The sequence below is a fragment of the Phytophthora parasitica genome (assembly GCF_000247585.1).
Source record: "Phytophthora parasitica INRA-310 unplaced genomic scaffold supercont2.3, whole genome shotgun sequence".
NCBI classification, from domain to species: Eukaryota; Oomycota; class Peronosporomycetes; order Peronosporales; family Peronosporaceae; genus Phytophthora; species Phytophthora nicotianae.
This window is the reverse complement of record NW_008648989.1, coordinates 1,824,413-1,834,163: the sequence shown is the minus strand read 5'-3', so window position 1 is coordinate 1,834,163 and position 9,751 is coordinate 1,824,413. Positions and strand designations below refer to the sequence as shown.

Sequence of the window (9,751 nt, the reverse complement as noted above, 5' to 3'; positions counted from 1 at the left end):
ATGCATTAAATATGGAATGAAAACCGGTAGCTACATGTACAGTCGTTTCTTGCTAAAGAAAGAAAATCGAACTTCCTGTCTATTTTTTTTTCTGATTAATAATAGATTCACTTTCAACTTCAATTTTATCTGTGCTCAATTTGCTTTTCATTCTTCTTATCACTTCCACCATCGCAAGCCGCCCCAGCACCGACACTGCCCTACCTACTGCCTTCCCAGCCTTCTTCAAGTGGTGCCAAGCACACCTTCGCGCCCGCGGTTGGGGGCGCCTCGATGAAGCTGCGGCTCGTTACCTGAGAACATGGGTTCATGTTCAACAAGGTAATGCCTCAACCGCAGAGGCAATCAAGCAGCTGCTGTGCCCAAATCTCGCATCACTAAGTCCCGCCTCATTGAGGCAGCTGCTTTGGGGGACGACGCTGGTGAGGCGGAATGGGTCCTACCAACTGGTACCGACCTGCGGGGACTACCTACGGATCAAATGCGGACCATCCTGGCGGATCGTCGAATCAATGGGCGCGTTCAATTCCTAACCTCCAGGGTGCCAACCTGGGAGCCGGCGGTGAACCCCCCTTCAAACGAAATACACATATACAGAAGACGCCAACGGCACCGAGTGGAGCGCGCCTAAGTGGAAGCTGAAGCTACAGAAGAATAAACAAGTACCAACAGGCTCAATAAAGCATGTATTTTTTTCATAACTAATAAATTGCTTGTTCCTGTTCTGCCTCTTGTCGTTTGTGTAAGCTGCAACCGTTGAACCGCACAGCAACACACCAAGCCATCCGCAAGAGCAGTACAGGGCCGAAACCCTTCAACTTGCCCCGCACAAGCTCAGCACGCTGCCGGCGAATCCCGATGAAGCAATGCCTGTCTAGGTAGAACGTAATCGTAGTCTGCGTGTCCAGGTAGAAGGTAGTGGAAGTCTGCATTTCCAGGTAGAACGTAGTGGTAGTCTGCATGTCCAGGTAGAACGTAGTGGTAGTCTGCATGTTGAGCTGCTCGGTGTCCATGGCGCACGGGCGCCGCCGTGCCGGGAATCACGGCCGAGGCACGTCGCGCACAGGCGCTTGACGCTTAGAATGGAAATTGCTGAATGAGCTAACTGCTCCTCGCTACCAGGGGCAGTCAGCTCATTGGCTAAATGTCGGGGGACGCGGCTGCGGAATAGATGGTCCGTAGCCACGTCCCACTATCTGTGCAGAGTGTGGCAGAGTCTGCATGCCAAAGCAGCCAGCATGCGCACGATCTGTTTGGCACGCAACCAACACGTGTGCTGGCTGCATCTGGCAGTGTGATACTACTATTTTGTCCTACGCATGCATGCACTTAGCCAGCCAGCTCCACCTACATGTTGTAGTTGGGGAGTCAAATCCTGAACAGTATCCAGAGTATCGACAATGCTGTATACGGCATATCGACACTCAAGATGACAAGATACACCGTTACGCGTCCTGTTTTGACATGGCTCGCGTCCAACCATTTGGGGCCAAGGCAACTAGGATCATGTAGACTACAATAATTATTCGCTTTGCTATTTACCTGCAAATACACTAGGCCAAACTTCCTGGGAGCTCCGCCGGCTCCCCCAACCGTGGCTTACTTTCGCTGGGTACTACAGCAATACACTAATAATATGTTTTTGCTGTGATAAGTAGGAAGGCCTCATGAAGATGCGCAAGTTTTCCAGGCAAATTGATGTGCTCGTTTATTCAGAAAAACTGACATGTTCCTTTTCTATAATAACTGGTATGTTCCTTTTCTTCAAAAACAGGTCTAGAAATAACATTAGGTTCCTTTAAATTGACACTAAATATTGTGCTTTGCACACATTCTGTCTAAACGTTATGGGGGTCTCGACGCGGTTTATTTCTCGTTGGCGTATACTGTTTCGTCGTAGCGGTAATGTGATACCGAAGACGCGAATCCCGCTTCAATTGAGAATGAACCGTAGTTATTTGCCGATTGGCCGTGAAGGAGGAGGACAGTGTGCAGGCTAGCACTTGTTCAAGTCAACAAGCTGAGAAAGAAGTAGCCGGACATTGCATTGTCGCTGTGTCTTTGCGTTGCTGCAGAGTTGCCTTGTTATCCGGTATGATCAACCTATTTGTAACGTTAGGTTGTGTTCTAGCTTTAGATTCACGAAATAGATTTGTCGTTGTTTCAGATGCGCTATTAAAAAGCCAAAGTTGATGCAAAGCACAATACAATCTAATAGGTAATAGATTAATTGATAAAATATTGCCTGAATTAAGCTGCTTACCACTGGGAACCCCTGGACGCTACAGATGTAACGGGTCTTGAGAACCCGGTACCTTAGCGTACACTAGTGGGAGGAAGCTGGAAGGTTTAACTCTGAGATTCATTGTTAACGGCGCGGTCTCGACACGTGAGACCGCGGCAACCAGTGGTACTGTTCTACATGCTGATTGGCTACCGTAGTGACACGGTAGCTGCTTATAGCCCGTCACACTATCCCCCTTTAGATAGAGAACACGCGGCATTTGGCATTGGGATCAGCGAGGGCCGAGGTGAACGAAGACGCTTCAACAATGGAGGAGGAGCTCGAGCGGTGGATGCTGCATGATTGCAGCGCCTACCTTGACGCGCGCAGCCCGAACGAGATGAAGCACTTGTTAGAGAGATTCCGAGCGACGCTCGGCAAGAACGTCACGGTGACGCCCACCGTGACCATCCGGTCTCTCGACCGAGTGTGGACGGCGTTTGTCAAGCGCTGGAACCTGAAGGGCTGCGAGGCTTACGAGTCGATGCTGCAGAGGCGTGAAGCTGATCATGCTCGGTTGTCCGTCGGTGATCTGGCTGCGCAGGTCTGTAGTCTGTCTCGGGAAGCAGGTCGCCGATGCTGCGTCGCGCGCCTGGACGACGGGTGTCCGCGCTGTCGCGAGCGGGGTTTCTCGCGACCGGACCATGAAAAGTGGCGTCGCGTTCTGGAGGCGGTGCCTGTTACTGGAGTGGAGAGGAAAGTGATCGGGCGTTACCAGCAAACGCTGAATGAGGCTAGGCGCGACGGGCGGCTGCGCCCTCTGCGCGATCCGTCGCTGGTACGAGTGTGGATGCTCCGTCCCCAGAGGGGCAGGGACATGGGGATATCGTCCGTAGTTGACAGAGAATGGGGTGAATCCCGTCGAGGCATGGATAGCGTTGCTCATGGTAAATTTGACCATCGGTAGGAAAGTGCTCCAGGACTTGAACGAAGTAGCAAAGCTGCGTAGAAAATATTCGACGACTCGGTTTGCTCGTTCAGTCTGGCCGTCCGTCTCAGGGTGCGACGCGGTGGACATCTTCAACCGCGTCCAGAGGAGGAGGAACAACTCTTGCCAGAAAGCCGCAGTGAAACTTGGATTGCGGTCGGAGATGATCGAAGACGGCAGACCGCGATGCCGATAGACAATATCCAAGAAGATCGCCGCGGACTGTTTCGCGGTGATGGTGGAGGCGGTTGGAGTAATATGGACCATCTTGCTGAACCGGTCGACGAAGACAAGGATTCCAGTACGGCCTTGCACATCACGGGGAAGACCGAAAACGAAGTCCATGCTGACGGACGACCACGGCGCAGTAGCCACTTCGAGTGAACGAAGTGGCGCTTGATTCGAATGCGAGGGCTTCACGTTGACACGCTTCGCAGAAGCGTATCCATTTGAGCACCCATTTGTGCATGTGCGTCTCGCGAGAGTGACGCGACCGTCTTCTCGCGTCCAATATGTTCACTACTGGAAGAATCGTGGGACTCGTGAATGAGACGAGCTCGAAGGTCGTCGTCGAGCGGAACGACGATGCGCGGTGGGTCGTCACGATCAACCTGGTAATCCAGCAGATCACCATCAAGGCCGTGTCGGTCGACGCAAGAACGGGTGCGCGTCGACAAATGTCGCCGTGCCGAGTCGGACGGGTTTTGCAAGTACTTGATCGCATTCATGTACGCCGCGTCGGACTCGTACGCGGTCACTATCATGTCGCGGAGAGGGCTGCTCGCGGCAACTGCAAACGCACCGAGTTCTCCGGCTGTGCACACGGCACACTCGTCATCGTCCTTGTCGCCAACTACAAGGCGACCCGACTGCACGTAGTCCGGCCGACGTGACAGCGCGTCGGCGAGGATGTTGGTCTTGCCAGGTTTGTAGTGCACGACAAAATTGTACTCGGAGAAGAGGGAAAACCATCGCGCCATACGGTGGGATCGGCGCGGGCTTTTGGTCGCCGTCCGTAGCGAAGCGTGCTCGGCGTAGATGGCGAAGGCCTGCGCGCTACAGGTACACGAGAAACTTGATGAGTGCGTAGCGCATGGCTAGGATCTTCTTATCATGGACGGGGTAGTTGCGCTCCGCCGGCTTCAGGTGGCGAGACTGTTAGCTGCTAACTTGTTCGCGCCCGCCGTCGCCGAACTGCATCAAGGCGCACCCAATGGTGTAGTCGCTTGCGTCGCAAACGATGTGGAACGGCTTCGAGCGGTCAGGAAGCATGAGAACGGGCGCGGTGGATAAGCTCGCCTTCACCGCGTCGAATGCCGACTGGTGCTCAGGACGCCATGTCCATGTGGCGTCCTCCTTGAGGAGCTGCGAGAGCGGGTGAACGGACTCGGGCGAAGTTCTTCGCGTAGTGGTGGAGGTATGTGGCGAGCCCGATCCACTGCCTCAGCTGCTTCTGGTCCTGCGGAGCTGGCCAATCACAAATGGCCGCGATCTTCTCTGGGTCTGCACGGACCCCTTCCTTGCCGACATAGCTCCCGAGTGCTGGGATCTCGGCAGCGCAAAAGTTGCACTTCTTCAAGTTCGCATACAGCTTGTTCTCGCGCATCACTTCGAACACCTCACGGAGGTGCCGGAGGTGGACCTCATTGTCGATCATGCCGTCCTCGGCATGACTGTGAATAAAGGTGTCGTCGATGTAGCTGGGTGCGAAGTCGTGATACGGGCACAGTAGGTTGGACACCATACGGTTGAAGGTGACCAGGGCATTTTTGAGCCTCTGCGGCATCATGAGCCATTCCCAAAGCATGCCGCTGGGCGTGCTGACAGCGGTCAGCGGGACGTCGTCTTCTCGTATCAGGATCTGATATAAGCCATCAGATGAATCGCGCTGTAAGTGGTGCTGCCCGACATGGTGTCGAGCACCATGTCCTTGCGGGGAATCGGCGTCTGCGCCGGGATCGTGACGTCGTTGAGCTCGTTGAAAGTGTGGATAATTCTCCATCCGCTCGTCGCTTTCTTAACGCAGAAGGTAGGGCGGGAATGGGGTGACAGGCTATCGGAAACGTGGCCGACTTGCCGGCGACTTTCTAAGAAGGCGTCAATTGCTTCAACTTGGTCGCGGGGAAGGGGCCACTGTTGAGTCACGCAGTACTTGGATCCGGGCACGAGGTCGATCTCGTGCCGCACGCCGGGATCTGGGGGGCAAGGCCTCTGGAACCTTGTCAGGGAAGATATCGATAAATTCGTGGACTAGGGAAGCCCCAGGGTTGCCTGACGCTTGGAGAGCCGGCAACGACTGATCCGCATACCGTACTTCGCAAGCGCTTTTGGGTTCGGCACCTTTCGGACGATGTCGCGGAACGGGCGCTGAGTCCGCAGGGCCGACGTTGATAGCCGCGATGGATGCGGCGTCCTTAACCACAAGCATACACACTTGGTCAACCTCGCCGTGTTTCAAGTCGCGGAGGAAATGGTTCCACGACAGGCCGGGAAGCTTGGTGATAGCGTTGGCATCGCACGGAGGGTGTGCAACCTCGAGTTCGTACAAGCGTGCTTGACAATCGCAGGCATCTCCCACCATAACGGTATGGTTTCAGACTTCGGATCAACAGAGGTAGTTGAAGAAACACGTGGCCGTCATGGTGTTTGTCTACCACGACGGCGGACCGGACGTTGTTCGTCCTGCAAGACAGGAAATGAGAGCACATGCTCGATCACGTCTGTCGAATCGCGACTATTGACCGATTCGGCGCCCAGATACGGGATACACGTCTCTACCGTATCGGATCTTGCAGGGAGCCCCCGCTCGACCACATGCGGGAGCTCAGCTACGACTGCATGTGGGAGGCCATGCTCAACCATGTCTTGTTTACTTGGGAGCCACTGCTCATCAGGACACGGGGGTATCTGCTCGCCCGTGTCGGGCCCGTCCTGAGAGCCATACTCAGGGCGTGCACATGTTGCATGCTCACACGCTGCACATGTTGCATGCTCACACGCTGCACATGAAGGGCCATCGCTCGATTCAGATGCATCGATGGACATGGCGTCTGGGGCCATGACAGCAACATGTGGCCAAAACTTGAGTGTTCTACGGAGGAACGCCAGCACCGCGTTGACATCGATGTCGCGAAGGCGGACTGTACGGGTCAACCAGTCGATGTGGGGCTGGTAACGAGCAAGCCACGGGATACCGCAGTCAAAGGATCCGCTCAATTCGATCACCAGAAATTCATCCGTTCCCGAGAATATCTCTCCTTTCACGGCCAGTAGGGCGCCCGGCACCTACTGATTGTCGCCGCATTTTGGAGCGGCGACGTCAGTCTCAATGGAGACGTTCGCCAACACGGGCGCCGGTACACGACACACCGCCGCGCGATGACCAGGTTTACGACAGCGGAAGCATTTCATCTGTCGTGGGTCGGCGAACGCGTCGATGTCGGCATGGCACGTCGCCCATTGTAGTGCCGGATAGCGTCAATCTACATTGGCTCCGGCTCCAGTTTAGGTGCCGGGGCCGGAGAGAAGTCGAATGCTTGCGAAGCAGTCACGCTGTAGTCTTTCCGAAGTGCCACGGAGAACGTTCTTCGAGAGTCGCAGGGGTCTTTCTCGTCAAGTAGAAGCACTGGTATCCGGAACTCCTGAGCGATCGGGCGTTGTTGGGCTTCCGAGCCAGCCGTCAGCAACATCTGGATGGCGGCCTCGCCTGTCACGGCGGCCAGGTGACGTAGCGTTTCCCATTTTATCGAAGAAAAAGGAGGGAAGCTGGCATGCTCGAGGGACGTGCTGGTCATCTTGGACGCGTCGCTCAACGACGTGTCGTTCATATTGGTCACTGGGCGGATTACTAAGTGCTACCAGGTGTAGCGGGGCTTGAGAATCCGTTATCTTAGCGTACACTAGTGGGAGGAAGCTGGAAGGTTTAACTCTGAGATTCATAGTTAACGGCGCGGTCTCGACACGTGAGACCGCGGCAACCAGTGGTACTGTTCTACGTGCTGATTGGCTACCATGTTGGCACGGTAGCTGCTTGTGTGACAATAGTCCGTCACAACTGATGTCTACTCAGCGTGCGAGATGCTACGTGCAGCGAGTTCGTCGTACGTGCGCAAATTCATATTAGTCAGAAACAAAGGTTTACGGTCTTTATCTAGGTTTGATAAAATGCTTGATAATGGATAGCAGTGTGGCCTTCGTGCGTTTATGGAAAACGATGCGGCCGAGCCACTGACCCGTCGTCCTGTCAACGCCCCCGAACAACCAGAACTCTTTGTAATGACGGCCACGACCGTACGTCGACTTCTTCTTGAGACTCGTTTCGTTTGTTTCGACGATGTGTCCTTCGCCTCCAATCTGTCGTTAATACAGTTAGAGATTATTTACAATTTAAGAGTATAACAACATATTTTTATACCTTGAAATCACCGTTGAGTAGCTCTTTCGAGCACAAGACCTGCCACGCAGCGTACCGTTCCGAGACGGTGTTCTCGCTGACCTCGGCCATATGTGCGGCTTGGGGGATGACGCTCGCATACACCACGCAAACATCAGACGTAGGGCTTGGGAAAGCGTGAGATTCATCTTCGAGAACCAAGAGTTCACGAAGATGCTGTGCTGCTCTTGCTCCCGTTGCCATGGCGCTTATTTTTACAGCAGCGCCAGTAGCGCTCTTTTGCGGTGAGGCGCATGGGCTGGTGCACTGAGGGCACAGCATCGTCTTCTCCAGCAGCCCCACCTCCATGGCCTAAGCAGCTCGTTGGTGGTCGCCTCAATGACCGCGCTGATATCCAAGAGGTGGAGCCGCAGATCGTTACAGTTGTGCGACATTGCTGGCACTTTTCGAAATAAAATAGAAATGACAACAGAGATTTAAAACGGTCCTTTCAATTGTTTATACTAGGAATTTGTAGGGAAGATTAAAGCTGCGCATACGAACTGCGCGCGAAAATGATCGCTGCTGTGGCACCGATGTGCATCAGATCAGATACTGGGTAATACTGATTCTGAGGATCAGATAAAAACTTTGTTTTTTTTGTTGTTTTTGGAAAACGGAGCTATTCTTGGGGAGGGCCGACTCCAGCTTTCCAACGAGGTCATATTTATGGAAGTACGGAACACGGCATTGATGATCAAGATGAGTATGATAGATATGGGTAGTGTACAATATGTAGGTCCACCTTCTTCTAAAACAATACTGGTCAACTTCCAGTGGATATCGTGGAGGTCTTGACAATCAATATTGTTCCATACAAATTTTACAATTTTACAATATCATTTTTTTTCTTCCGAGCCCTGTCACCCTAGGCTCCGAAGTGTGTATGTTATTTAACGCTACTTTTAGGTACATTTACGGTACACTCTCGTATTCGCCTTCGCATAGCCCTACATGTACAGTGCGCGACAGGTTGTTATGACCAGCCACATTTTTGGTCGTAGCTCCCTCAATTTTGCGAGTTGAGGCTTGCTATTTAGATATATTGTTTAGGACGTAATCGCGCTTTTAAGACTTGTTTTAACGACGGCGATATCGCATTTTGAGAGGGGTCTAGTATACAAGCCACCACATTTGTGTCTGCGTCCATTAATAAGACCACCCAGTCCAATACAAACAACAAGATAAAAAATGAAATGGCTACATCACTCCCAACCATTTATTCAGCAATTGCCACTAGCGCTCTACGCCTTTCATTCATTGTTTGGACTCGATGGGACTGGGGCCAGCACTTTCGGACGAAGAGGAGGGAAGTATCAAAGGGCTGTATGAAGCTGGCTGCAGTGAACGCGAAATTGAGAGACGTGTTGGCCGCTCTCGTGGGGCTATTAGCCGCGTACTTTTTGGAAGCGAGAGAGAGCGAAAAAACCTGGACCTGCTGCTGCTCTGACGGACCGAGAGGTTCGCTTGCTGCTGCGCACAGCGGCCAAGGGCGACTACTCTGCACGGCAGCTCAAGAGTGAGCTTTGCCTGTCGGCATCGGTGCGCACTATTCAGCGAGTGCTTGCCGGTGTCGACTGGCTAGTCTATACAAAGATGAATAACAGCTTGCCGCTCTTAGCGGAGGACAAAGTGGCTAGGGAAGAGTGGGCGTGGGCGAGGATTTTCAACACGGATGCCACCGGGTCCTGGGATGCCATCATCTTCTCGGACGAGAAGAAGTGGAATCTTGATGGTCCCGACGGCTTCCAGACCTACTGGCGGGACATTCACCAGCCGGTTCGACGGACGAAGCGTCGACAGGCTGGTGGCGGATCCGTAATGGTGTGGGCGGGGTTCAGCGCTGCTGGCAAGACGGAGCTCGCAGTGCTGCATGGCAAGCAGAACTCGGACGACTACGTCTACACTATGTTCGAGTATCTGCTGCCTTTTGCTAATCTTCATTATGGTACAGATTTCGTCTATCAGCAGGACGGAGCGTCCATTCACCGGTCCAAGAGGACGAAGGAGTTTTTCGAGGAACAGGGCATGCATGTGCTTCCGTGGCCAGCCAGGTCTCCGGATTTAAATCCGATCGAGAATCTGTGGTCCATCTTGAGTCGGCGTG

General features: G+C 53.4%; 5 protein-coding genes across 5 annotated transcripts; 2 read left to right on the top strand and 3 right to left on the bottom strand.

Moving 5' to 3' along the window:
- Window positions 1–574: 574 nt before the first annotated feature.
- On the bottom strand, window positions 575–1,013 carry PPTG_01739 (hypothetical protein; the record flags this gene model as incomplete). Its single annotated transcript, XM_008895121.1, has 2 exons — window positions 575–644; window positions 778–1,013. The coding sequence occupies 2 exons, from the start codon at window positions 1,011–1,013 to the stop codon at window positions 575–577; spliced, it is 306 nt and encodes a 101-aa protein (XP_008893369.1).
- Window positions 1,014–2,552: 1,539 nt separating this feature from the next.
- PPTG_01738 (hypothetical protein) lies at window positions 2,553–3,191 on the top strand (the record flags this gene model as incomplete). Its single annotated transcript, XM_008895120.1, has 1 exon — window positions 2,553–3,191. The coding sequence occupies one exon, from the start codon at window positions 2,553–2,555 to the stop codon at window positions 3,189–3,191; it is 639 nt and encodes a 212-aa protein (XP_008893368.1).
- A 207-nt stretch (window positions 3,192–3,398) lies between these two features.
- PPTG_01737 (hypothetical protein) lies at window positions 3,399–3,596 on the top strand (the record flags this gene model as incomplete). The annotated part of the gene is made up of 1 exon (XM_008895119.1): window positions 3,399–3,596. The coding sequence occupies one exon, from the start codon at window positions 3,399–3,401 to the stop codon at window positions 3,594–3,596; it is 198 nt and encodes a 65-aa protein (XP_008893367.1).
- A 3,098-nt stretch (window positions 3,597–6,694) lies between these two features.
- PPTG_01735 (hypothetical protein) lies at window positions 6,695–7,039 on the bottom strand (the record flags this gene model as incomplete). The annotated part of the gene is made up of 1 exon (XM_008895118.1): window positions 6,695–7,039. The coding sequence occupies one exon, from the start codon at window positions 7,037–7,039 to the stop codon at window positions 6,695–6,697; it is 345 nt and encodes a 114-aa protein (XP_008893366.1).
- A 319-nt stretch (window positions 7,040–7,358) lies between these two features.
- PPTG_01734 (hypothetical protein) lies at window positions 7,359–7,953 on the bottom strand (the record flags this gene model as incomplete). Its single annotated transcript, XM_008895117.1, has 2 exons — window positions 7,359–7,565; window positions 7,627–7,953. 2 exons carry the CDS (start codon window positions 7,951–7,953, stop codon window positions 7,359–7,361), a joined length of 534 nt encoding a protein of 177 aa, XP_008893365.1.
- Between the last annotated feature and the right edge of the window lie 1,798 nt (window positions 7,954–9,751).